Raw genomic sequence first — 27,893 nt, 5'->3', positions numbered from 1 at the left:
TGCCTTCTCCATTCATCTGTCTTGATCTCAGCAGCGGCAGCTCACTATACTGATGTTCCCTCCCGGCGGCTGACAGGTAAGCAGACATAGGTTTGGAGACACTAGATATTGCTATCATAGAACAACTGTATGCTGGTAAGATATTCTATAAAAACGCACGCATCATATGCACAGTATTCTCTCTCTCTCTCTCTCTCTCTCTCTCTCTCTCTCTCTCTCTCTCTCTCTCTCTCTCTCTCTCTCTCTCTCTCTCTCTCTCTCTCTCTCTCTCTCTCTCTCTCTCTCTCTCTCTCTCTCTCCCTTTATTTAAGTTAGTTTGTACCCAATAATTTCATAATCATTTATGAATGTTCCTTGTCATCTAGCTAGAAATGATTTCATAGATTGAACCTATCATTTTCATTTAGGTTTTTAATTTAGCGCTCTTTTCCACCCTAGGCTTATACTCGAGTCAATAAGTTTTCCCAGTTTTATGTAGTAAAATTAGGTGCCTCGGCTTATATTCGGGTCGACTTATACTCGAGTATATACGGTACTTATTAGGCCCATGTAGGTAAAGAGAAAGCAAATGTGGCTTGTAAAAACCTTCAATGGACACAATACAAGGCCTGCTATGTAAAAGTGACATTTCAGTATGTAATTACATTCACTATAGAATACTGAAATTTTAATAAACCTAGGGAGCCAATCCCAGGCCCCTGAAGAAGAATGTAAGTATCTTGATTTTTAGAATCTATTTTTCTTTCTTCATTTTTTTTGCAGCATAAAAGTGTAGGCCTCAGAAATAATGTATTTAATAAATGTGTCTTTGTTTTCCAGGTGCAGAGGAAATACTGCCTGCACACAAACTAATTCAGGAAACAGAAAACAAAAAGGCGGAAAATCACAAAATAGATTCATTAAAAAAGCATTACAGTCAATATTTGGTTAAGTTGGTTAAACTTTTTGTTAGGTTAAAGTTTTTGTTATGTAAGTTAAATGATTGAATTTTTATTTTTATTATTGATATTTGATAAAAAAGAAAAGTTTGTTTTCTAAAACAACCTTTGTGTGTGTGTTTTATTTTTTCAAAGCAAATGTGTAATAATGTGATTAAGGTCAGTTCTAAAGAGTTTTTCAGTATCATGGAGTAGTGCAACAAAAAAAGAGAATAAGATAATACAAATGAGAATGGTCAGGCAGCTGTGCCAAGTTATAAAGCCACAAATATGCAATTTTCAACTGGATGATCAGGTATAATGGCAACTATCTCATACTTGCCAACTTTGGCCTCTGGGAGATCCGGAGGGAAGTGAGAGTGTGGGGGCTGGGCTTGGTGAATGGCATCATTTGGTCCCACCCCTAAACTGGCTTCACCATTTCTAGCCTATTATAGCATGATGCGGGGCCATGATGACATGTCCTAAGCCCCGTTCCCGCCACTTGACTAATGCAGTGGCCAGGAAATGGGAGGTTGCTCTGCTCTCCCGAGAGTCGGGGAGGAATCCCAGAAATCCGGGATTCTCCTGGACATTCCAAGAGAGTAAGCAACTATGAACTATCTTCCAGTCTGATGCTAGTACCCAGGTCTGCTATTAACACTCTAATGACGATATATTGTCAATCTTACATTCCACAAGTAAAATCCAAATATGCCATTGATAATAACCAGTGAGATTATTATGCTAGTTATAATTTACAGCGATTTGTAATGTACCAGTAAACTTTTAATATATCAGTGATAATTTCCTACATTTGTCCTACCCCGGGCGATTTTAGGGGGGCGATTTAGGCCCCGCCCCCTTTCTGTGTTCTAAGGCTGCCGGCGGCTGCACAGTATGTGCAGGTCCGTTCAGCAGTGAAAGTGTGCTGTCCCGCTGCTCTGATTGTGTTTAAAACACAAAAACACAATCACCCCCCCCCCCCGCCCCTGGATCCGCCACTGATATGAAATGCAACATACAAACCTCCCAATATGTCTGTCTCTAGTAGCGGGGCAGGGGTAGTGACAGGGAGGGCTGGCAAATTTTAGACCATGGGGCAATACTCGACAGAACAGCCTGTTAAGAACATTTTAAAAGAAAAAAATGCAGGTTTCCCAGTGACCCAGCCCAAGGTAGCCCACTGTGAGACTGGCCCGTGGGGCAGATGCCCACCTGTCCCTGGGTAGTGACCACAGCAATATGGGGGATTGGCCACTCCCCCAGAGGGCTGCCTAGTGCTGTAAATACAGATGTGTGTATGCACGAATTATGTACATTTTTAAACAGCGCACATTGTTAGATTTGCGTTTCTTAGTTAATCGGGCCCAATATGTCTGTATGTCTGGTGACCAATCAAACAATACGTGGAAAGCACACACCCTTATCCTTATCTTTATATTTGAATATTTGCCTTTTTAGAAAATAGTACACTTGCTTTCTGATTATAATGTATAAAAAATAAAGTTAATAATTTTTAATCACTTGTTGTTGTTTCCTAAGTGTACAAGTAGAAGATAAACTTTCTTTTCGTGTTTGGATACTGAAAAAAGAAAACATTTCAGGAATAAAAAATTCCAGTGACAAACCTTAAAAACTTACGACTGTCCCTGGAATTTAGGAGGGGGGGGGGGGGTGTTAGCAGCTATGCAGGTTGTCCTGCTATACTCTATTGAAGGAGAGAAGCTGCAGAAATATTGGCATCAAATTAACGTACTCCTGAGAGTATGAGACTGATAATACAATGTGATTGCGATTCACAAATCTTGTTTCTTACTTTACAGTGTACAGTATCAGTGTACAGTATCAGTGTACAGTATAAGTCTGCCAGACGTGAAATGGTTCAGGTAGGGTACTGCACTACATTTCCCAGCATACATTGCGGGGCCGCGCATGCGCGGAGTACACAGCTGATAGAAGCAGCGTGGCAGGACTGGAGTGCGCATCCTCTCTCACACGTGCTGCTCTGTGGGTGATCATTGCTGGACTGGAGGCCCGGGTCCTAGCTGCATTGTAGCCATAGGATATGTTGCCTTTTTCTTTAAGGCGTTTGGCCCAGGTAAGTGGCGGGGGAAAGGTCTATTCATAGTCGTCACACCGCTGAGACAGGCGGCTTCCTGGCTTGTAGCTTAGTGGATCATTAACTAGTTGCACGGACTTGTGAGTGGCACAGCTGTCATGAGTGCTGTCAGTCACAAAGTAGTCAGTGCACTGAGACATGGCTTTGTGGATCTAAATGAGACATCTCATTTTCTTAACTATATATGCTTGCTTTTATTTGTATAGTGTGCAAACCCATTTCTCTGAGGCTTAAATTGCAAATTATTTATCTGAGAGTGATTAATCCGCACCGCTTCTATGCAGAACTTTGCATATTAATTTTTAATCAGCATCACGTGCTCTGGATTTTCTGTTCCGGTAATAATTTGTATACATACAGTTGTATAAAACCTCCAGTAATAATTGCAGTATCTGAAGTGGCTGCTTTACTGCACGGCTTTTGTATTCTATAGTGGTATTGGCCTATCTAGTTGCTCTGTTATGTAGAGCAATACACACCAGTGCATTGTATTAAATCATGATACAAGCAGAAGTTTGCTAACTGAACTCTGAGTTACCATTTCAGTCTTGTAAATCATGATGCAGAAAGTATACGGCTCAGTGACTTCATGGAATTTAATTCACATGTAGGATGGTTACTTACAGCATTACCAATATTCTGTTAAAATACTTATTCTTCCATGAGGCCTATTTTCTCAGGATATGATTATTATTATAATTCTCTTTTTTTTTGTTTTGTTTCTATACATCTGCACCTTAAGATGTTTTCATTCAGATTGGTCCCTGCCCCAGCAATGTCGTTTCCCTACCACAAGCACACGAACATACACACACCAAGGTCAATTTCATAGGAAGCCAATTAACGGACAGAATGTTTTTGGACTGTGGGAGGAAACCGGACCACAATCAGAAAATGCTAATTTCATGGTCCGAATGTAACACAAGACTGCAGAGTAACAATGCTGTATGTTTATAGGTGTTCTGAATAATGCCATTAGCCAGACCTCCCTATGTTATATATTCACATTTGTTAACATTGAATAATATGACTTAAGCCCATTTTAATGTCTTATGCTTTACAATCCTGAAAGCATTATACACTGGAAATTTGTGTCTTCATCACCTTGTAGTTGCAAAGAAAAGCTGCATTATTAGTGTTACTATAAATATTTATTGCTCTGTAAATTAAAATTTTGCTAAGTAAAAATGTCAGTGTAAAAGTTGCCGCAGTCATGGTAATTGTTTCCATAGAGTCTGGTACACATGGATTTGTTAGAAGCATCCATGGTGTCTTGAATGAAACTTGGGTATTGCAAAGATCAATTCTTTCAAACACCTAGGGGTAACTTTATAAAGCTGCGAATTTCTGGCAGGTTTAAAAAGTGAAGATGTTGCCTATAGCAACCAATCAGATTCTAGCTATCATTTTGTAGAATGTACTAAATAAACTAGAATCTGATTGGTTGCTATAGGCAACATCTCCACTTTTCAAACCTGCCAGAAGCTTGCAGCTTGATAAATTTACCCCCCCTAGTCTGCTGCTGTGTTTATAGTAAATTCTAAATGAGTCCAGCATATCTTGCATCCATGGTACATCCAACGTTCACGGTGACATTACATGTTGAAATAGTGTATGTTCTACATAAGAAGTCATATAGTTCCTATAAAAAAATTTCCCCATGTCTAGCCCAGTAGAATTAATTACTGTCAGTATTGGCCACAGTCCTGGTTAAACATTGCCCAGTTTTATAAAATGTGTGTATTAAAGAAGGTATTTGTATTTTAGTATTTTTTATTTTACGTGCATATTCAATAATAGCCATGTATCATATACTGGAACTAAATAGAATACATTTTGACATGAATCTGTGTCGCTGTAGTGGCTCATAAGCACAATATCCTTTTCAATGAATAATAGAATTCATATGCTTGATCTTTTATACGTCTATCAATAAACAAAGTACTTAAATAGGAGCGTTTTAATGAACATATCCTACACATCGTACATATGTTGTATAGTGTGCTCTGCAGTTGCACATACCCCTTCCTTGACATAGGGGTTAATAATATTCATAATACATCAGTGGGATGCACAGCAGAATTGGTATAGTGTTGTGTGTTAAAGTAAATGGCTGGAAATAGGTTTATTATGATCTCTTAAGGGACATGCCATGCTCTGCTGACTTTATAGCCCAATTTTGTTGGCTTTTTACCTTGCAGCTGTGTGTGTGTGTCTGCACATCTCCTGCCTAAAGTCATTTTCTAGCAGCCACAGCTGGCTGGCCCCAGTGTAACTGGATTGAGTGTGTTTTTCTTATTATCTGGAAGCACTGGACCTTGATTGTAAGTACATGGTGTCTGTTTGGGAGGGGGGTAGCAGAGCAGACATTGAGCTGAGGAAGTAAACACAGGACTTGCCATTATTCTTTGGACTTGAACTCTGTTAAGGATCAAGTAAAAGTGCGCACAGATTGTGAAACGTGCTGTGTTTACAGAAACAGTCTGTCAATAAATAGCCATCAATACTACTGTCTGTAACATGCCTACAGCATGTGACTCAGTAACATCAGGATGTGTTGCATGTTTCATATGTTTGTTGCTATGTATTATTTTATGGCTGAACACTTAATTTAGTTGTGGTGGGCAAAGCAGAAAATATATCTTCCCTGGTACTGAAATACAGGAAAATCTTTCTTTAGGAAGTCATAGATACATATTGTTTCATCACATACAAAACCACAAATGTGAAAAAGTCCTATCGGCTCTTACTTTGCACTGCATGGATGGCCACATCCCGTTCATTATGGCAACTGCAAACACAATCTTCTGACTGGACCATGTGACCAGTGAATTATAGCCCCTTGCATTGTTCCTGCTGGGAACCATTGTAAGTGGTTCCTGGTGATCATAGGTCCCATGAACCACATTATAACATGCTGGGCTGTCCCATCCAAAACCTCATTGATGTCATGGACAGAGTTTCACTACAGGAGAGGGAGAACCATTTTCACTGCTGTTTTAATACTATGCATAGAAGCTTTTCATCATCATCATCGCCATTTATTTATATAGCGCCACTGATTCTGCAGCGTGGTACAGAGAACTCACTCACATCAGTCCCTGCCCCATTGGAGCTTAGTGGGTGGTGGTCCATGATTCACAATTACAGCCCATTGGGTATCACTAGTTATGATGCGGTGACCTGTCATGTGCATCTGCGCACTCCTACAAATCAGCAGCCACATTTATTAATATAGTACCAGGAAATTCTGTAGTACTTTACAATTGAGAACAAACAATGTAATTAAACAATACTGTTAATACAGAGAGGTAAAAATCAATTCTTGGAAATGTATTGCTCCCCTATTGTTTGCATATTTTAAAGCAGATGTAGTCTGCTCTAAATATTAAGTCAAATCTATCTATTCTATTCATTGTACTTTAAAATCCCCATTTATAAAAGACAGACAGGACCAGACATCTCAACATCTAGACATTTTATACCCTACCTAGTTTTGCTTGTTTCAGTAAAATAACTTGTTTTCCTCCATAGTTACAGCAGGCACACATTAGATCTTTTTTAATGTCTGTCTGCTCTTCTTGTGTTCCTGATTGCTAGTAATGATCGTATATAGAGAGGGCAATTTGAACACTGCTTCCTTCGCTCCCCCGCAAGCATAAGCACCGATGCAGTTAATCAGCTGGGACTTTGTCAGTGCTGTGTTGCTTCAAGGGGGCAGTAGAATTGGCATTCAAACTGCCTGGCACTTGTTATTAGCGGCCAGCAACGATAGGAGTCTTCCTAAAAGCTTTCTCTTCTCATCAGCTGCTGTAACCATGGAAGAGTAACAGACACGCAAGTAGTTATATTTTAGAATTAAACTTCTATTAATGTGACTTTGCTATTTATATTTTGATAAAACTGGACTTACTCTTAAACCAAAACGTGATAAATGCTTATTACATTTCATATTGTCATTCTTTATAGCAGTTCACGAAATTCTGAGAGTCAAGAAAGGCAATAGACTACAGCTCATTATCCTCTGCAATGCTGCATAATATTTAGTGGATGGGGTTATTTTTACTTTTTTTTTTTTTTTAAAAGAAGGAAAATATCTTTATTTTCACACTTTGTTCAACAGACAACATTGTAGAACAAGTACAATGAGAACGATATGACCTAAATATTGGTTCCACGTTATAGCTATCAAAGGGGTGTAAATATAATGAAGTGGGTTTTCCATTAATATTGTAAAAGAGAGAGAGACTAGAAGGAGAGCCTGGAAGAAAGGGAAAGGAAAGGGTACAACTGGAGGGGGGGGGTTGAGATGGGGAGAGCTAAGAGCTCTCATTTACATACTGGCCAGAACAGGCTATTTTTACTTTAAAGTACTAGACCTGTGGCCGTACACATTTTTGTTTTGTTACAAAATTCCTTGCCAAATTGGTTACTGATTGATCAACCTTTTTTTCTTTTACTGATACCTATTGTTTAAGTGGAAATAAGTTAATAGATGTCCCACTGAGCTGTGTGTGTCTATTGTATTTTGTTTCCCCATTAAACCAGCTTTGAAGTTGAACGGTCGAATAAGCATGTGACTAGACAGTGTCGTCAATATTTCATGGGTTAAGGACAGTTTGTGGCCCATCAGTGGCTGAAATCTCTTAACTTTTCAAACACGGTGTCTGACTTGATTTTTATTATAAGTACAAAGTATACAAACGCATGCAAAAATAAAACCCATTCATCTCGTTTGTTCTTGTGTTTTCATACATTGCTGTAGATTTAGATTTTTTTTGTTTTTTGGGGGGGGGGATGGTGCTTGCACCGTTTCCGTGCTGTCAAAGCATGTCATTGTACTTAGTCCATTGATCTGTATGGAGTGCACACCAGGGTTAATATGAGCTGTTTAACCAATTTTGTGGTTATTTTGTCCATCTGTGTGAACAACATTGTTAGAAGCATAATAGCTTTATAGAATCTCATTGAAACTTGTATTTGTGTATTAAAAAACAAAACACAAAGCACACAATGCCAGTGGGTAACTAGTCTAACAATGCCAACTTTCCACTGCAGTAAAACCCACAGCAAATGGTGTTAAATTCTCCTTTTATATGAAATGAAGTTCATACATACTGATTATATTTATTCCCATGATTCCTTAGATTAAAAAATATATACACACACATTATATATACTTTTATAAAATGCCACAGTAAGGATATGAATATAATCCTTCCTTTTCCCAGCCATTTCATCAGGAGTTGGATGGAACTATGTAGATATTAGTAAGAAATAGCTATGATGTGATTGGCTTGTTCTCTCACTTCTCACTTCAAAACTGAGGACATTCTTGATCTGCAGGAGATGAAAAGTGAATACAGTAAGGTGCTCAGGCCCCAGTCAAATGCAACTTAATATAAAGATGTAGGTATTATTGGAGCTTGAAACAGAAAAGTGACCCAAATTCCCGAATCTCTTCTCTTTAAAAATGCATCAAATTTGTGTTACAATTATGTACAGCTGACCCTACTTGTACTTTCTTGCTGATATGTTTGTGTGTTTCTAAGTGGGAACATTGCTTGCATGATGTTTTGATTGCTTTAACTTTTTTTTTAAAAAAAAATATTTAATGTTCAAAGTTTAATTATGTAATAATGTAGCAACTTCTATTTTGGGTATTGTTACTGTTAGAAATCAAATATTGGTGTAAAGTCCTTCTGGAGTTTAGTGAACCAGTTCTTTCTTATCAGTATATTTTCTGGTGCCTACATTTTTACTGATCAGCAAAAAGGTGACTGTACAAGAATTGCATTGGATACGTTTGTGAAACCAGTTTTAAGTGTTTTATTTTGTCATTCTATGGTGAGTTCGGCAAGGCTTCTTGTGCAGCTGAGGCAACATAGGAATGAGGATTTCATCATTTGAAAAGCTCCTTGGGCTGAACAAGGAAGCTGAAGCGATTGCTGAGCTGGCATAGCAGGAGTCAGGACCAAACTTGCTGCTAAATCCTCTGACAGCACGCCATGAATGGTTCCACTTTATAATGTATTCTCTTTTGGTTGAGCTTTCAGTAAATTCAAAGGCATTTCTAGGCAAATAAGTTTTATATATTTTCAGAGATTAATACTATAAATGTAATGTAGAATATATTTTTTGTTATATAGAGAGCAGGATTGCAAACAGTTAACTTTGTTTATGAATTTTGATAGATTATCTTCTCTTCTGTGTATGAGTTGTAGACTTATTTATGTAAACAGAGAAGACTATGGCTTCAATCCAGGTATTTCATTGAACAGATGCTCTGTTATTGGTTACATAAAGCACCTGCTTATACAACCTTACATTAACATGTGAAATATACATGAATAGTTCCTGTAACCCTTCATTGTCATTATGGTGATTATTGCATGTGGGTTTCTTTCTAGTTTAAGTGTGAAGAAAAAGTTTGACTTTTTCTGAGTATTGTCCTGTGCCAGTGGTTCCCAAACTTTTGCAATTCACAGCACCCTTAGTCTCCATAATTTTTTCAAGGCACCCCTCCAAAATAATTACTGAGCAGTCCTATTTTAGAAGTAGTTGGGTCAAAAATTTTTAATAAGTATTTAGGTCAGGACAGAAATACTTATTTAGTTGTATGCAAAAATGCCCCCTCTGCCTCCAGACACCCTGCCCCCTCTGCCTCCAGACACCCTGCCCCCTCTGCCGCGTGCCAGCCATAGAAAAAAACAGAACACAAAAACTTACCAATCTGCGTGGCGCCAGGACCCAGCATCCTCCTCTCTCACGCAGCTTGTCACTGATTTGACAAGCTGCGTGAGAGAGGAGGATGCTGGGTTCTGGCGCCGCATGGATTGGTAAGTTTTTGTGTTCTGTTTTTTTCTATGGCTTGCCCGCGGCACCCCTGTGACAGCTCCGCGGCACCCCAGGGAGCCGCGGCGCACAGTTTGGGAACCACCGTCCTGTGCCAAGGAGAGCTTGCCTACTTGCGGCGAGTTCTTAGCCCGTGTTTTCAGGGAATGAATTCACTGAAGCCACTGCCTAGAGTTGTCCTCATTAAAACAATCTGTGTCGTAGTAATAAGTTAAAATTTTTGTTGATCGTGTTCTCCCTGGTTCTCTGTACAGCAGTTTTACACTCACTTGCTTCTGTACTATGATTGGTGATGCAGCCCATTTGTACTTCCTGCAGTGAACAGACTCGGAGCACCAATAGTAATGCGGAGCTGAAGGACAGGTGATGGTTTATGGATTGGGGGCTTCTTTCTGCCTAGCCACTAGGTCTGGGAGTCTACAGTCTGAAATATATAAAGGTTTCAATCTATAAAAAAAAATATATATTTTTTTTTATGTGTTCTCATGCACAAAGTATATATGTCGGTCTGACTTGTGCGGCTTAATAATATGCTGTTGTATTTGAACATTTGTGGGTGAGTTACACAGACATGTCCCTGGTTTTGATTTGAAGACACTGGCTCCTTAGTGTACACATGCCTGTAACTTATAAGGTGTGCCATGTGTGATGATACCTTCCATACTGTGCTCCTCTGTTTCTTATATTGGGAACTTCTATATAACTTTCTGTGATAGGTTGAATGGCTGCATAGAATATATTTGTTAAAACAGTCACATGTGAATAGCTCATGAGTAGACCAGGGTGCAAGTGCAGTCACCTAACCACTGGTCATTACTAGATTTCCAATTGCCTGTGTAATTATCTATTCCAGCCTCTACGGAGATGCTGCCATGTTCGGGCCCAGCACACTCGGCCAGCATCCCAGGCTGGGAACCAGTGGAATGGACAAGAAAGCCTGGCAGAAAATGACCCTGAGATGTGGAATCTTGTACAGCAGGAGAAGGACAGGCAGTGTCGTGGTCTGGAGATGATTGCCTCTGAGGTGAGGGTTTTGACAGCACATCCTTTTATTTCACTTATCTGAAAGATGATATTCCACCTAACAAACTATATATTTCAGAACAAAACTTTAAAAAATAAATGATCTCTTAAATTTGGATAATCTTTGTATTGTGGGTCTGGTACCTGATTGCCCGCCTTTGGCACAGTGCAGTTTTCAGAGGCACTGCTGTGACTGTCGCTTTAAAGGTGGACCACAATATGTTCTCCCTGCTTATGCTTCATTTTTCAATTCCAAAAAAGGATGCTGCAGGTGACTTATTTTTGACAATTGTTTGGGTAATAAATTAAGTCATAATCTATTTTTTTTTTTTTCTTGATGGTTTTCCCATTTACATCCATGTCTATATAGCTGTTTCCTCTGCATGAGAGTCAAAACTGGAGTACAGTTGCTTGTAACAAATGATGGGACCAAGTGATTACAGATCTGTGTGTATTCTGTACTTACCCCTTCCTCAGTGCACCATGTGACACCTGCTCGATTGTGTCCAAATCAAAATGTGTGTAAGTTTTGTACAGAATGTTTCTTTTTGTTTTTAATAGAATTTCTGCAGTCGAGCAGCCCTGGAAGCCCTTGGTTCCTGTCTTAATAATAAATATTCTGAGGGTTATCCTGGAAAAAGGTGAGAATCAGCGCGCCGTGAATAGTTGACTGTTTTTTTTAATTGAACTATTTAATTTTCTTTCAGTAGTATTGGAATTAGGTGCTGCCAATCACTATATCTAGCTAGATCCTCTGCTGTTCACCTTTTGGCATTGTTTTGTCTCTTTGTAGTAGATGAGACCTGACATAGTGTTATAGGTGATCTAAATATGTACTGGCTATGTGCAGGGGCCGGGACCATGCAAAATAGAGCAAATGGTGGTGTTTTGGGGCTTAGAACCCTGTCAAAGTACTATTGTAAGGAATGGATTATTTTTAGTAAAATTCATATTGGTGTAAAATTCTTAAGAAGAATTTTTTTTTTTTTTTTTTTTTTTTTTTTTTTTTGGTGAGGGGGGGGGAAATATCATAGATTAGATTTAGCCACTATTTGGCATATAAATCGTTCTCCAGTTTTCAAATGATGCAGCTATAACTATATCAGTGTCCGATATACTGGGCCAAAAAAGTCTACACACCGTTATTGAAATGTCAGGTGTTTGTAATATAAATCATGTCTGACCTTGTTAATGTGACATTGCAACCAATAAAATTCAAGTGAAAAACAAATTGAACTTCTTTATTAGGAAACTGCAAACAAACTACAATCCCCATTTGTATAAGTGTGCACATCAATTCATAGTGGAGCTGTAACTGTGTTCAGAGTTTATCAATCGCATTTAAAATCATGTTCAAAAGTAATTGGCATACATCTTCCAGCAAAGACAGGGATTGTGTGTAACCCCAAGTAAAGATCAGCTGGTCCTGTAGGATTTCCTTGCAGTTATCTTGATTGCATCCTACTGAAATCGCCATGGTCAGCAAGGTGCTTTCAAAACCTCTTGTCCAGTGATGGTCAACCTGAAACACTTCAGAGGGGGCGCACGGTGCGGCCCTCTAACCTTCAAATGGGGCTCACATTACTCTTAATCTCAGTGTTAAGTTAAAAAAAAAAATATGAAAGACACCTATCTGTAATAACATCAACAGGCATTTTAAACAAGTGTTACAAGCTATGACAAAACAAATCTGACAATAAACACAGCAGGAGCTGGGGGCCACAGGTGAAGGCTTGGAGAGCTGCTTGTTGCTTATCACTACTCTACGGGATCTGGTTGTTAAAAGGTACCAATCGGGAGTGGGGAATAAACAAATTTTAGAGGTTTTTTTTGTACCATGGAACACTGTAAAACCATAATCAATAATTTGAGAAACTGCCACTCCCTTCAAAGATGATGGGATAAGGAGAAAGCTCCTCAGTGCAGTTACCAAGAATTTCTGGCAGGACCTGGTAACTCCCTGCATATGACAACAATCTTCCACATCCTGCACATATCTGGGCTATGATGTATGGTGGCAGGGTAGAAGCCATGTCTTACAAAAAAAGAACATTCAGGCCGGTGTATATTTTGCACAAAAACAATTACATTCAAGCACCCCAAATCAGTGGGAAATGTCATGGTATGTTAGATCAAGATGAACTGTTTGGTATTACTCAGCTAATCATCCAAAGAACACCGCACCTACTCTGAAACATGGTGGTGGCAGTATCATGTGTTGGGAATAATTAATACTTCCAATTGATATTTTGACACACAACCTTCTGCCTTGTCAGAAAGCTGAATAGGAACTTCACCCTCTGATATAATGATCCAAAGCAAACATCCAGGTCAAATAGTGATTGGCTTCAGCACAGAGAGAGCAAAGTCTTGGATTGGCCAAGTCAGAGCACACACCTCCTATCCATCAAAAACGCATGGAATGACGTCGAGAGAGGGCTGTGCACAGGGGATGCTCGCAGTATGAGGGAGCTTGAACTTTTTTATTTTTGTTTAGAGAAAAGTGGGATAGAATTTCAAAGTGCAGGTGTGCAAAATTGATAGGGACATATTCAAAAAGAGTCCCTGCTATAATAAAAGCAAAAGGTGCTATCACAAAGTATTTGTTTAGGAATGTGCACTTCCGCAAGCTTGTTTTGTTTTTTTTCCATAAAATTGTCCGTTTGTTTTTTTTTTTCCACTTGCATTGTGTTGGTTGCAAGGTCACATTAAATGTGGAAAAAGGTCTGACATTATTTATCTTTATTTCAGTCTTTACATCGCAAATACCTGCAATTTTTAAATATGGGTGTGAGGCCTTTTTATAACTACTGTTTATATCCATCCTACTTATAAAACCTGGGACCTGCAATCAGTGTGTGTAACTTATGACTACAGGTGATGTAGAGATTCTATAAAAACATTTTTTTTTCCATAGAATTTGAAAGCCCATGTCTGGTTACTATCAGTAACCGCACATGTTTAGCCAAATTGTCAGTGCACCATTTTTCATAAATGTCCCTTACTGTGTTGTCAAGTTTTAAACCTTATTTTCTGTAATGTATAGGTCTTAAGGATATGGTGGCTTTTCCGATGCTCATCAGGGCAACGTTTCTGATTCTTTCTGTTCAGGTATTATGGAGGGGCTGAGGTGGTGGATAAAATAGAGTTGCTCTGCGAGCAGAGAGCATTGGATGCATTCAGGTTGGACCCAGAAAAATGGGGTGTAAATGTTCAGCCCTATTCAGGCTCTCCTGCCAACTTTGCTGCGTACACAGCCCTGTTGCAACCACATGACCGTCTTATGGGGCTTGATCTTCCGGATGGAGGACAGTAAGTATGCACTAAGTCTGTTTGTTATCTGACTAATGATTAGACATAAGTGAGAAAGCATTGTATAATGTCTTATCTACATCTGATTCCTGAGGGTCCTCACATGCTGTCATTTGTAATATCTGTTGTTTGCATATTTCTGTATTCGAGCATCGAAAACCAACTTCATAATGTTGAAAAGACAGACTCCAGACACTTGTGTAGTAGAACCAGACTGTTATCAGCTGTTTCCCTGGATCAGTAGTAGTTGAATCCTATCAATACTGGTGTCTTGTTTGCTGCCAACATTGACTTTATACGCTAAGCTTAAATCCCGGATAAATTGTATGTTTTCCATCCAAAAGTTTCCTCTTATGTTACTAAGTTTGTATTTTATATAATTATTTATTGTAATTTAGTGAAGTGTTTACAAAAAAAGATGGTCACTGACCTTAAGTAGATGGCTATTTGTGTGTGGTTTTTAATTCAGTCCCACAATTATAGATTTCTCTTTTTAAATCGGGTGTTTTTTATTGAAATTATTTTTATTTTTTATTTCTATCAAACATAAACAGAGAGTACACCAAGCTTACAAACGGAGAGGTGTCTCCCAAATACTTAAATCTACACATTCTCAAAATAAAACCGTCCAGTAGGTATGGAATACAAACAAACAAAAAAATTACTCATTATAAAATTTAAATAATCCGCTTAATAAATGTGCTGTTTTATCAGCTATAATCAGGAGCAGCCCTAGACTATTTTATTTATTTATTTTTGTGGGAGGCCGGGGGCATTTAGTGCCCGCCCCCTTTATCTTTTCTAGTAGGTGCGCCTGTCCCCCCCTCTCCTTATTCGCCACTGACTATAATATGCATATCGCATGCTCCCAGGTAATACAAAGAAGGATCTACTGCTCAACTATTTAGCTTCCTCTTCCAAAGACCACATGGCAAATTTATAGTTATACCAGTGACTCCTAATTTTGTGATATTTATTAATGGCCTTCATATTTGTATACACCAATCTTTCATGATTCATGTTCTCATTTACCAGAGCCAACCACTTCTTAGTTATAGTGACCTTGGCTAGGAAAGTTAGAGAGAAAAATTTAAACTTATTTCAAGGAGGTCCCAAAAATGCACACATTGGGACATAGTGAGGGATCCCCGGCAAGGTCGATTGGATGCCGTTCCAGACCCGGAAAAAAAAATTGTTTATCCATCAGATACGACCTTATGCCTTCATGGCTTGAACGCCTACCCATGCTATATAGATCTGTTAGTGTAAGGTGAGTCCTTTAGGGAAATATAAAACTGTGTTTCCTGGTATCCGAAGCAGGCAGTGACTTTCCTCAATCCTTTTAGCATCAATATTCACTCTTCCTCCCTTAAAGCACCCAGATCCTCCACCAATGTATCTGAGACCCTCAAGTGCATCAGATTATTGTATTGCTATTTTTTGATGAGCGCTTTGGAGTGTATTTGTGACGCCCGCTCTTTCCTCCTCAGAGCCTAGTGCATTATAATCATTTTATTTTTAACTTCACAATGTCTTTCCTTTCTAAGCCTGACACACGGATACATGTCTGATGTGAAGCGAATATCAGCTACCTCCATTTACTTTGAATCCATGCCTTACAAGCTTAATGTAAGTACAAATAAAGGGATGTCTACTATGAACACCCATGTTTGAGTTCTATTCTTACAAAGAATGTCTTTCTGTTGTAAATGGAGAATTTGTTTTTACATTTTTTCCCTGTATGTAACTGCTATTGACATGAGAGGGATTTACTAGTAGTATATTATTCATACAAGAATCACACATGGCCCCAAATGTCTAATTCAACTTTATGCCATAATGTTGTTTATCCATTTCCGTGTCCTTTATTTATAAAATGGTGTGGTCCAGTGGTGTCCGGACTGCAGACAGCACCGCCCACAGGGTGAGAAAGTATGGCTGGATATTTGGGGATCATAGAGGGAAATGAGCAGAATAATTTTAAGTGAGCAAAGGAAAAAAGTGGATGAGGGTGGCAAGGCCAGGAAGAAGTACGGATTGTGGCAGCTGCCACAAGTTCTGTCTATAATGGGTATATGATCTGTTCTGTGTGACTATAGTTCCCATTATCCTCCAAAACATTCGAGGTGTAAAGTGTTGTAAGGTATAGGAGAAGTCGAATTAGATGGAAACAGAAGAGTTGTTGAACAGACTATACATTGGGTTTCTACTAAATGAAAGTCAGATATAAAACTTGTAGAGCAGATTAAAGAGCAAAAGTGTTCAAGTGTTTATCATCTGAGTTGTACTTTTGTTTACAGTGTGGATGTAATATGTGTATGACATGTGTATAATTATTCATTACATATGTGCTGTCGGAAGTGTGAAAAAACACTGTGTATCTGATATATAAATAAAATATATGCTTTGTGATGCCACTTGTTACCCAGTGATCACTTGTGTCCCTACTATGTGTTTTCTGAACACAATGTCCTCTTGTAACAGTATGCACTGTATAGCATATACCATGCTGTACAAGTCTTCCAGGGCTCAGATGGGCACTTTATATTATTCTGATATCATGCACTACTCTGAACTACAGTGTGAGATTTGTATAAGGCTGCTTTACACAGTAATCGCTTTAATGGATTGGTTTAGGATCTGGCAGGATGGGATTCAAATTTTTGTTATTAAGTTAACTACATCTTCTAGTAGTGCTACTGATTTGTGTATTTTTTTTATCGGAAATAACTTGAGTCTTTATTATATACACAATAGAGAGATTGTATTCTGCAGCATCCAGCGCTGTTTAACAGGACTGTCATTTAGATCATCAGTCTCAGTGGAGAATGCACTTTTGTACTCCTTTGATGGGTTTTATTTCAGGAAGAGCCAAAAGCTGTTTTTAAGCTGCATAACTTCTGGGGCTAGATTTACTAAACTGCGGGTTTGAAAAAGTGGACATGTTGCCTATAGCAACCATTCAGATTCTATTTATCATTCATTTAGTACATTCTACAAATTGACATTTAGAATCTGATTGGTTGCTATAGGCAACATCTCCACTTTTTCAAACCTGCCATTTAGTAAATATACCCCCTGGTGTGTTCTGACCTTTACAGTATGTAGTCCATTGTTGCTATAAAAGATGTGATAGTTGATAGTAGCAGCCACTTGTTGCCAGATACAAATGGGACAAATAGCATACAGCACACATTAAGGATGCGTACATATTTTTCACATCAGTGTTCTGAAATTTGCTGTTCTTAGAAAGCTGATTAGGAGGGCATTAAACACTAAACCAGAAAAATGGTAAAGTCTGAATGCTTATTTAGCAGAAATACTCTACTTACTGGCAGATGTACACACAGGACCGTTTGGAGGATAACTGATGTGCCTGCTATTGGGATTGTTGTCTATATACCAGCACCATTTTCAACAATGTCCCGAGTTGTGGATGTCTCTGTTTAGTAGGGAGCAAGATAAAGTAAATGGCACGTTTTTACCTTCGGGACTTGTATGAAAGTTTTACATTTTTGCGATTACTTGAAGTTAGTTTTTGAGGTTCTGTGGTTGAATGTTTTAAAGCTTGTGGCATCAATGCAAAGGAGAGAAGATGAAAAACCGAGAAGGGAAAGCGATGAGAATACTTTATAAAAGATAAGATGAAAGAAGAGTCAATAAAGCAGACATATGAAAAATGTGCCATAAAGCAGAGTAATTGTCTGAATAGGGAGGAACACTGTTGTGTGAAACAATATAATTTTCAATAAAAGCAGAGGATCTACACACTCTCAATGTAAGAAAGCAAAAACAAAGTAAACACATTCCCAGATCAATAAAAAATAAAACACCAGAAAGAGAGAAAATCATTTATAGTTGTGATTTCTATTTCTAGAACATACACAAGAATATAAGTTTCAACTTGTGGACTATAATGGAATATGAATAGGACAAGCCTGCAATAATGATGTTACATTGTTTACATTACGCAATCTGAATAACATAATAACAATAATAAATAACCTAAAAGACTTCTTACACATTATCACTGTTCTTCCATGTCTGCTTTACATGTTTTATTTGCTCTCTAGTTTTTCTCTGCTTTCCTTGCCCATGAACGCATCTGGGAAGTCATGTTAAAACGACTTTTATAGAGCACAAGCGACGCAAATATTTAATAATCAATTTCGTGTACGTGGGCTATTCAAACTGTATATCGGAGCTCCCTGTGTACCTTATTTACAGACCTCTCTCTTCCGTTCAGAGATCCAGATCACTAATAAGCAGTGTGAATGGGTCAGCTCCATGGCAGCATGGGAAATATTTTAGGGCACCTCCATTAAAAGAGAAAATTCTCTACTGATAAAAGGAAGGACGAGGATTCGTTGGGGACATTTATACTTGCTTTAGGTCTATTAAACTCGTTTCTAGCCAGAAGGGTTGTTGATAGGTTTTACATTTGGGATGATTGCCATAGTTCCCTCTCCCATATTAATGTTAAGAGGATAGTGATTTTTCTACCTCTTTTCTGCCCATCCTCTTTGTAACACTTCCTTTGTGCTCGTTGTGTCTTCTAATGTATTTGTTTTCTCTGATGTTTCCTTGTATTGATTTTTACTGATTCTATAGTTTTACCCTCACCTATCTGTATATTGTCTATATTTTGATTATGCGGCTCTGTGATGTCTTTAGGGATGATCGTGCGGGCTATAAAGCGTAGGTCAGAACGTAATGTAAAGTTAGAGGACTAGTAGGAAGATGTTTGAGTATATGAGATTCAAAGTGTGTGAGGTAAATTCTAGTAATTCTTCATGACGGAAACTATTGATAGGCGCTTGTCAGTTTGTAGGTGACAAACGGTGCAATTTTCAAATGTGTTCTTTAAGGAAATTGTTGTCCGTCCACCACATGCATTTATGGCCCCCTATAACAATAGTGGTAATTTATATATATTATTTATACTTCACTGCTGATCCGGTGCTGATTGAGATGTTGAACAGACGCTGCATAGCAATCTGGTCTTGCCATGCTTGGTGACAAATTTGGCAGGTGTGTAGGCCTGAGTTTCTATGCATCATCATTTATTTATATAGCGCCACTAATTCCGCAGCGTTGTACAGAGAGCTCATCCACATCTCTACTATCTCTGATACACTAATGTGCTTTATTTGATAACCTATTCTAGTGAAATCTTAGCATTTTGTAGCCCCTAAGCCTTCTATTGAAAGGAACCTTTGGCTGGTAGTACCTGGTGGATAGGCCAGGTTTCCATTTATATGGGTCATGTGACAAGGTTTGGAGCCTGGTGGCATCAAACTTAGTATAGATTATACTCGGATTGTATGGCTAATCTAGGACAGAACAGATAGTGTGGCCTATTCTAGTTGGCTTTAACCTAGGATTTTACTAGAACGTGTGTACAGAATGCCAAGCTGTTTCGGAATCTTAAAAGAATGTTGAAACCACTATAAGACACAGGTGAGATGCACGTTTAGTACATGTGCTTTTTGTTGAAATACAGAATTTACTATTTGAAGTGTGCAGATTTATGAAAAACAAATTTGCTGCATAAAAGCTGAATTGAATCTTTCCCAAAACCCAGTGTTTGCAGTATAACAGACAAATACACACAAAAAACTCCAGACAATAAAATAGGATTATGGAAGTAGTAGTAGTTCTAGTTGTTTAGATTAAATCCATTTGAAAAGTGTATTGTTGCTGTTTTGTCTTCACACTTTAATCTTTTCTCAGTGGTAAAATTGATTTCTAGCTCTGTAAACGCTGCTCATCATTCTTTCAGTTGTGGAATGCTGATCATTGAATTGGTCAGTACCTGGAATATGCCTGTCTTCGCTAGGCCAGTTTGTTAGCTAGTAGCTTTGTGGCTTGGAAACGATCTGTTACAAAGTCTTAAAATTCTGAATTGACCACTTGCCGTTTGCTAACTGTTTAAACAGGACCTGTCGAGTGACACGCTCACCTGGCAGGACTTGTATAAATATCCTGCCTAATCTATTGGCATGTAGCGTGTAAATACGTTGCTGCTGGAGCTAGGCTGTCACTGATGGCCTCTAGTTCAATCACCCTCTGTCTGAGCACTGTTTCTGTGTGGGGTTTTTATTGTCTTTTTGGGGTTTTTTTTTAACACACACTGGAATTCTGTTCCATCTTTTCTGCATTCTGATGCACTAATGTCACACCCAAACCTCCTGCAAAATATCCAGCCCAATCATATCTACCCTTTTGTCAAAGACATTTTAATTTAGTTTGGGGGGGTACATTTAAAGCTAAAATTAGTACTTCTGTTTTTGACCCTATAACTATATGAAACCATGAATAAAATATACATAATTGGCATTACTGTGTTCGGAAGTACATGTTACTTAGAGTGGGTAAATTTCAGGGCTGCACTGATAACAATAGCGTAAATAGGGAGCACAGTCATGTCATATTATGTGCCTGCTTTCTTCTAGAGAATGCTTCTGATTTTTTTCCTATTCACTATAAAAAGAAAGCAGTCAGTCCAGCGGAAAAAACCTGCACACATTTCCCAACAGCTTATTGTGTTTTTTTCCTTTTTCCCTTTTTCCCTTTTTCCCTTTTTCCCTTTTTCCCTTTTTCCCTTTTTCCCTTTTTCCCTTTTTCCCTTTTTCCCTTTTTCCCTTTTTCCCTTTTTCCCTTTTTCCCTTTTTCCCTTTTTCCCTTTTTCCCTTTTTCCTTTTCCTAAAAAAAAAAATCTTCATTGACACATTCTGAGTGTCGGTTATAGTACGAAGTTGCCACTCTCCCTGACTATCTCAGTATATTAGGAGCGCGAGCTCTACAGAAAATGCGCATGGGAAATTGGGCGTTAAACACGCCCACTGTTACATCTTGTATCTTCATTTACAATCTAAACTCTTTGGTACAATGTACTACTTTTCCCTTGTGGTACAGATAAATTTTTAACACTGGACTATACATGGCACATTATCTACTATATAAAAGCCTAGTGGCGTGTGTGTGGAAAAAAAACCACCAAGATGCAGCGCCACCTGCTGGGCGGAGTTATACACTGACCTACTAAATTCTTAGTGTGTGGGGGGAAAAAAAACTCAAAGGGCTAAAATTTGGTATACTAAGATGTTTTTAATTTGTTAATTGTTAAAAGTGTTTATAAAGATTTAAAAAAAATGTGTATATATATTTCTTGAAGGAAAAGTGACAGTTGGGAGTGGTTGGGGGTTGCCAGGGGTGACCGTGGGGAGTGGATGGTGGTTGCCGGGGGTGACAGAGCGAGAGGAGTGTGATACTCAGGACCGCTGAGAGAAATCCCTGTGTCTGGATAGACATCTGGATAGATGTGGCGATAAAGATGAAGGATGAGGTGATGGAGAAAAATGATGAGGTGGTGACATGTGGACAAAACCACATTAAAAAAGGGCGCTTGCGTCGGGAAGTAACGCTCTTCCCCTGAGGAGGCCTGGCCTAGTCCCAAATGCATGACAAGAACCTTTTTAACACCTTAAGTAGCTTGATTTGACTAGAATGCATGAGTATCATGCACGGGTTAACTTGTATTAATATAATGTGCCATCTTTTTAGTGACCTGAGAGTGCAGTACAAAACCGCCTGTTCTCTTGTACAGAAAATGCATCTGTTTGGCTGAAATGGTCTTTCTGGTTGTATGCATTTTATTGTAGCATATGCCATCCCAGGATTGAATCTGGTCCTCCTCACTATGCCACCTTTTATTGTTCTCTGTGCTACATACTCATCTCCTATATTCGTCTTTCTTTCTCTCTGACACAACAGCACATCTATTGCGCTCTCAAAGAAATACTTTATTTGTTATTGTAAGTAGGATTTTGTGTAGCTTTTATGTTCCTTTGGTTGTTATGAAGGTCGTCTTGTGTTTTAATCTACCTTGGGAAGTAGTTCCACCTTCCTTCTCGGCTTACACTCCATATGTAAGGCAATTAAACTATTCTACTCGTTCGTGCTGCAAGTTAAAAGAAAAGTAAGAAAAGCCGAGTAAATGGTTAAACACTTTTTTTCTTGTGTAGTGTGGCTGCTTCCCAAGAAAAAATGACAATGCAAGTCTTTTCTGTATCTACACCTTCTGATGCTTGACAAATGACTTCATCTTTCTGTGTCCCAAGCCAAGACTGTAAGCTCAACTGGAAACTCTTTACAATTATCTTTTTTAAACAAAGTAATGGTCGTTTGTGGAATTTGCCAAATTAACATGCCAAACTTATCTATGGCTTTAATTTTGTCTGCATGGTTTCAAAGGATTCTGTGTAAGAAAGACATATAGGGCCTGACTGGGCATACGCGCGTCCATAATCGACTGCAAGTGGATCTAAATAAATCTCTCTTGCTGAATCCGGGTCTAGGTACGCTCTGCACTACTTCTGCAGAAACAATACAAAGTAGGATGCATAAAATAGATATGTGGGATGTAAAGTCCCAGGTGAACAAACAAGAAAAAAAACATTAAATTATTGACAAAACATAAATTAAAAAAATTACCCAACCCCTCCCATGAAGTACATGATTGCAAACATGTTCTAGCATGCATACCCAGCCGTCATCCCCATCACTCTACACAGACTCCTGACCTGTAGCTGGCTCTACTTCCATGTAAGTGTAGACTGTCAGAAGTGTCCTTTGCAATCGAAGATGAATTGCGTTCACTTGTGTTCGCTGGCGTTTAGTTAGTTTCTCCAAGCACAGTGCAATTTAGTGAAATATACGGGATGTATCTGCATTTACATTCCTTAATGAATCGGACCCATAATGTGTAAATATTCTAGCTCTAATACTTCATTTATTCAGTATATCCAATACTTTCAACTTGTTTCCTTTTATCTGTCTTCTCTAGCTGCTAGGGTCATAGGCTAGATTAAGCCTGAAGAGAAATAAAGGTACATGAAAACAGAGTAAAAATAAACTACGTTATACATAAATGGTTCCACAATTAGATCACCTGCTCACTAGCTATAGAGAATGATATCCTGACCCCATGTAATACCGATTGTGATTATCTCTGAATCTCTGTTGCTACATGTTGCAGGATGCCCTTTGTTACATTGATACAAAATGGAATATTTGTGTACCCATCTGTAACCTTTTTCTCGCCTCTAATTATATGACCGTGTAATTTATTTTGTAGTGTGCAGAGGATCTATTGTATGTCATGTGTTTAAGTGTAATCCTTACATGCTTATTGTATGTATTTATTCAATCATACCTAATAAATGTTTTGCTGCATTATTAGTTTTGCTTTGCACCCTTTTCCCCTCACAATTTGTTCCATAATTGTCTGGAATATTCTTTATACTGGTTTAAAAAAGGCAAAAACACACAAGACAAAGTGTTGGTTTGTATTCCCAGGTGGAGAATATAATGTCAAGTGTAAGCCCATTAAATCAATTTTGTTACATGATGTCATTCACGGGTAGTTCTGATATTATGTGCGACTTACAACATTCCAGCCACGATGTTTACCTCTCTGCTTGATTTGTGCCTCTGTAAAATAAAAGCCGTTTTTCTTGCTTGTAGCTGACACATGGCACCTGTCCCTGGGTTAATTAGCTCAGTTGAACTGCTGGAGATGGGCCGCTGGGGGCCAGCACAGCACTATCTTGTAACTTAATAATGCAGCCTAGATACGCTATTTGCCTCACCTGTCTTGCCCAATGTTGATCATATTCTTGTTTGTTGTCATGTCCAGTCCAACGTTTATAACGACTGGTTAGGCAGTGTAAGTATCCCAGCTGCGGATCTCGGCCTTCACTGTGAAATGTTTCTAGGGGGAAAACTTTGCCAAGAAGATATTTTGATGGATCCTAAACACTCAATTCTACCAGGCTACTTTCATAAGCTTATATTCCGTATGTGAGACCTGTATGATGAGCAAGAATGTGAACTGTACCGTTTTGAACCTGTCTTATTATTTTTTTAAGCCAGCGACTGGGTTAATCGACTACGACCAGCTGGAGGTGACTGCCCGCCTCTTCCGTCCCAAGCTCATCATTGCCGGGACTAGTGCCTACGCACGATTGATTGATTATGCCAGGATGAGGAAGGTATGCAGAATCTTTCTACTATATTCCATTTTTACTATCTTACAATGTCCTTTTTGACCAAAGTACTATTATGCTTGTTGTCTTCTATTGTAGGCCATTTTATATTTTAATGTATAGCATTGTATTAACCCATCCGCATCTCTGACTGGCCCACCAGGAATTGTCTCATTGTTTTTATAACCCGCACACCACATATGTGTCAGGCTTTTCTTCCGCATATGTTTTATGCATTGTATGACCTTTCCAATATCTCCATTCTGCTAACATTTTATTAAAGTTTTCTGTGGTGGAAATTATTAATATCCTGAGACCTAAAACAAACACTGATATATATCACTCAGGTCAACACAACCAAAATATGTTGCTCTGCCCAGAATGCATAAATAGATGTAAAAGATAATGTAGATGTCTCTATCTTCTGTTTTTATATATGGGATTATGATATTTTTTTGGAATCAATACTTCAACTGTGACTTCTAGGGCTCATATCTCTTGCCATTTTAAATGTGTTTTTTAATGCATGTTAAGTGTGTGTGTGTGTGTGTGTGTGTGTGTGTGTGTGTGTGTGTGTGTGTGTGTGTGTGTGGATATACAGCGTATACATAGATATATATGTGAATAATATGTAATTCTCAAAACTTTTGGCCATGGCTGTACACCGCTGTAAGCATGTCTAGACCATGTATTGGAATCTGCTCAAAACGTCTTTGAAGCTGGGATGTTTAACCTTTCAAAAGGTTAAGGGGGGTATTCAATTGTCCGCGGGTTCGAGCACGGAAAAACGAATACCGTTAATACGGTAATCTCTCGCTGGATTTCAGCTCGCAGCTACCTGAGCTGCGAGCTGAAATCCAGCGAGTAAATTACCGTATTAACGTTTTTTTCCGGAGAGGATTACCGTAATAACGGTAATCCTATGCGGACCGCGGGATTTTCGGCAATCCCGCGGACAATTGAATATGCCCCTAAATATCCTTTGGGTTATGCAACTCCTTTAATTAAAATAGCATTGCATTTTGAGTATCTTAAATTTTGATGTCCTTTTTTTTCATTTTAGTATTTAGTTTTAAATGATGAGTAAAGTTATTGACAATATGGAGTGTTCTGTTATTGTTTACTGCTACCTTCATACACGGGGGGTGTCTGTGTGTGGTGTCAGGTAGGATCTTTTGACGGTGTCTATGATGAAACGCTTTGATATAAACCATTTTCCCCCTTTCTACACCATGCCCCTTGTCAAAACAAAAGATGGTATGGAGGAGATTTGGGTTGAAGGACCCCTCTGCACATAACCACAGGAATACCATTTCTAATTTCTTCTATAATCTAGCTTTCTAGAACACCCAGAAATCCAGACTATATTTAAATTGTGAATGCATTATATTTTTCACTATGTGATTTTAAGCAAAATTTTATTTATTTTTATTTCCTGGTTAAATTTATTATAGAATATACCACATCTCGTGTGTGTGTTTTTTTTTTTTTTTTTTTTTTTTTTTTAACTAAATCTGATTTTAGCATAGCGGTAAAATGTGCACAGTGCTAATGGTAGAGTGTTTGTCTGCCTTGAGTACCTGAGGGACCTGATCCATGCTTGAATACTGTTGCACAGTCTATGCAGAATTTCTGCTCTGAATAAGACAACAGACGGTGCAGCTTCTTGGCTGGGTTAGCCTCTCACTGTCTTGTGACCCTTTGGGTATAAATCATAGACTGAAATAAGGATGTTTAGCTATTTTAAGCAAAATATTGCCAGTCTGAGCACAAAACACAGGGGTTTTACTAGGAACACCAGATAAGTCTAAAATCTTTCTAGGCTGAATAAGGACTAAATTTACAGCTGATGTATAGAAGTAGAATTGATCTGAACTCTGTTCTTTAGTAGAAACAAATGTTCTCATTTACGATTTCAAATTGCTTTTACATGATTGAACACTTATACCACTTTCACATTGCCACCCCTGCAATTTCCCGGGTTTTTCAAGCTGGGTTTTTGCCGTATCACAGAGCACCCCAGCTCAGAGACCCTGTTCACGCTGCACCTTGGGCCCAGGAATTGCCCTGGTCGACCCTATTCATACTGAACTCTGGTCTGCCTGGGTCTCCCTGGCAACATCAAAGAGGAGCTCTGATTGGCTCCTCTGGTGGTTTTTACTTTTCAAAGGTGTTCTGTGAGACTTGGGTTGTTAACACGGAAATAACACTGGAAAAGTCCCACTTCTATGTCATCAGACCCTGGATTTTGCACTCGCCCACTTTCACACTGAGCCTTGACCCAGGTTGTCTGAGCTTGCCCCTGCAAAAACCCTGTTTTTTTTAGTCTGTGTGAATGGAGTATAAGTAATGTTCAGAAAAACATAGCGCAATGTTTCAAGTTTTGTGCTCGTAATAAACTGCAAATATCTACAGTTCATTCAAACTGCTGTTGATACATTATTGGTTAATCATTGGCTTTGTGTCCACAGTGTGAAAGTGTATTACAACTAAAGGGGTACATCCCTCACGGTTGGTGGTAAAAGTTTGAAAGACGGAGCCTTGATAGGTGGCATATAATTGTTAGTTGCTGGTTCCTGTCTTGTATATAGTAGAAGAGTAGTTGGTAACTTACAGTAAACTGCATAACTAAGAGAGTTATGAGAATAGTGTTCTAAGAGCGTTCTGCACAAGGAAGGAGTGGGAGTCCTATAGTCTGTTGCATACTCATGAACGTTAAAGAAGATCTGCTAGAGTGAGGAAACCATACAATAGGTACAAAAAAATAGAAGCAGTAAATCTTTTATTTTAGATTTTGCACTTATCAAACTATTTTAGTTTAAATATAAATATAGTGTTGTCTTCTAACCATGTTATACGCACCAAGAAAATGCAGAACTTTCACTGTGATATTTTTTTAAAACCCAGAATGCTCAGCACAGTTGATGGGTCATCATTTATTTATTTATTTTTTCATTCTTATTTCTCTGTCCCTAGCTAACTGTTGGGGAAGAACACTGCGGATGTAAATAAAAATGCATTGCTTACAGATGTGCCCTCTAACGATTCTTTAACTTAACAAAAGCAATTTGTGTCAAACGTCATGTGGTGCTTATGTAAAACTGCATTGCACATATGTACCATTTTTATATACATATCTCTATATAGTATGAATGATATACTGTAATAATAAAATATTTTTAAAATGGGCAGTGTAGCCCAAATCCTTAACCAGCCAAGGTACTGGACAGCCTGGGGGTGGTTTGCACTATAACATGACTACAAACATAGGGGCATATTCAATTGTTTGATTGTCCCGCGGCGTTAAAAGTATTACCATTATTACTGTAATAAGCCGGATTTCAGCTCGCAGCTCCCTGAACTGCGAGCTGATATCCAACGTTAAAGATACCGTAATAACTGTATTTACGCGCAGTATTACCGTAATGACGGTAATAGTGCACATGTAACGCCAACAATTGAATATGCCCCATAGGGTCCCCTGTTATAGTGGAAAATTCCCCCATGCTGGTCAGTGCAGCGCCGCTGAGTATTAAACAAGATTGAGACCCCTGGAGTGGCATCTTTAAAAGAGGGATCAGTTTGTGTCCTCATGGCAGCCACAAGTTGGCTTCG

At 38.6% G+C, this 27,893-nt stretch overlaps 1 protein-coding gene across 2 annotated transcripts in view; it reads left to right on the top strand.

Moving 5' to 3' along the window:
- The first annotated feature begins 2,861 nt into the window (after nt 1-2,861).
- The window catches only part of SHMT2 (serine hydroxymethyltransferase 2), a 39,074-nt gene continuing 14,042 nt past the window's right edge, over nt 2,862-27,893 (top strand). The window contains exons 1-6 of one of the 2 annotated variants that reach the window (XM_075199405.1): nt 2,862-3,018; nt 10,748-10,918; nt 11,479-11,558; nt 14,029-14,229; nt 15,777-15,858; nt 24,162-24,284. In XM_075199405.1, coding sequence (XP_075055506.1) covers nt 2,986-3,018; nt 10,748-10,918; nt 11,479-11,558; nt 14,029-14,229; nt 15,777-15,858; nt 24,162-24,284 — 690 coding nt within the window. In that variant the 5' untranslated portion in view covers nt 2,862-2,985. Of the gene's footprint in view, nt 3,019-6,791; nt 6,881-10,747; nt 10,919-11,478; nt 11,559-14,028; nt 14,230-15,776; nt 15,859-24,161; nt 24,285-27,893 lie in introns of those variants that run through there. The other variant, XM_075199406.1, reaches the window with a different exon arrangement.

Source organism: Mixophyes fleayi, chromosome 2 (genome assembly GCF_038048845.1).
Source record: "Mixophyes fleayi isolate aMixFle1 chromosome 2, aMixFle1.hap1, whole genome shotgun sequence".
Taxonomy (NCBI): domain Eukaryota; kingdom Metazoa; phylum Chordata; class Amphibia; order Anura; family Limnodynastidae; genus Mixophyes; species Mixophyes fleayi.
The sequence above is the reverse complement of the archived record's forward strand: the minus strand, read 5'-3'. Positions and strand labels throughout refer to the sequence as shown.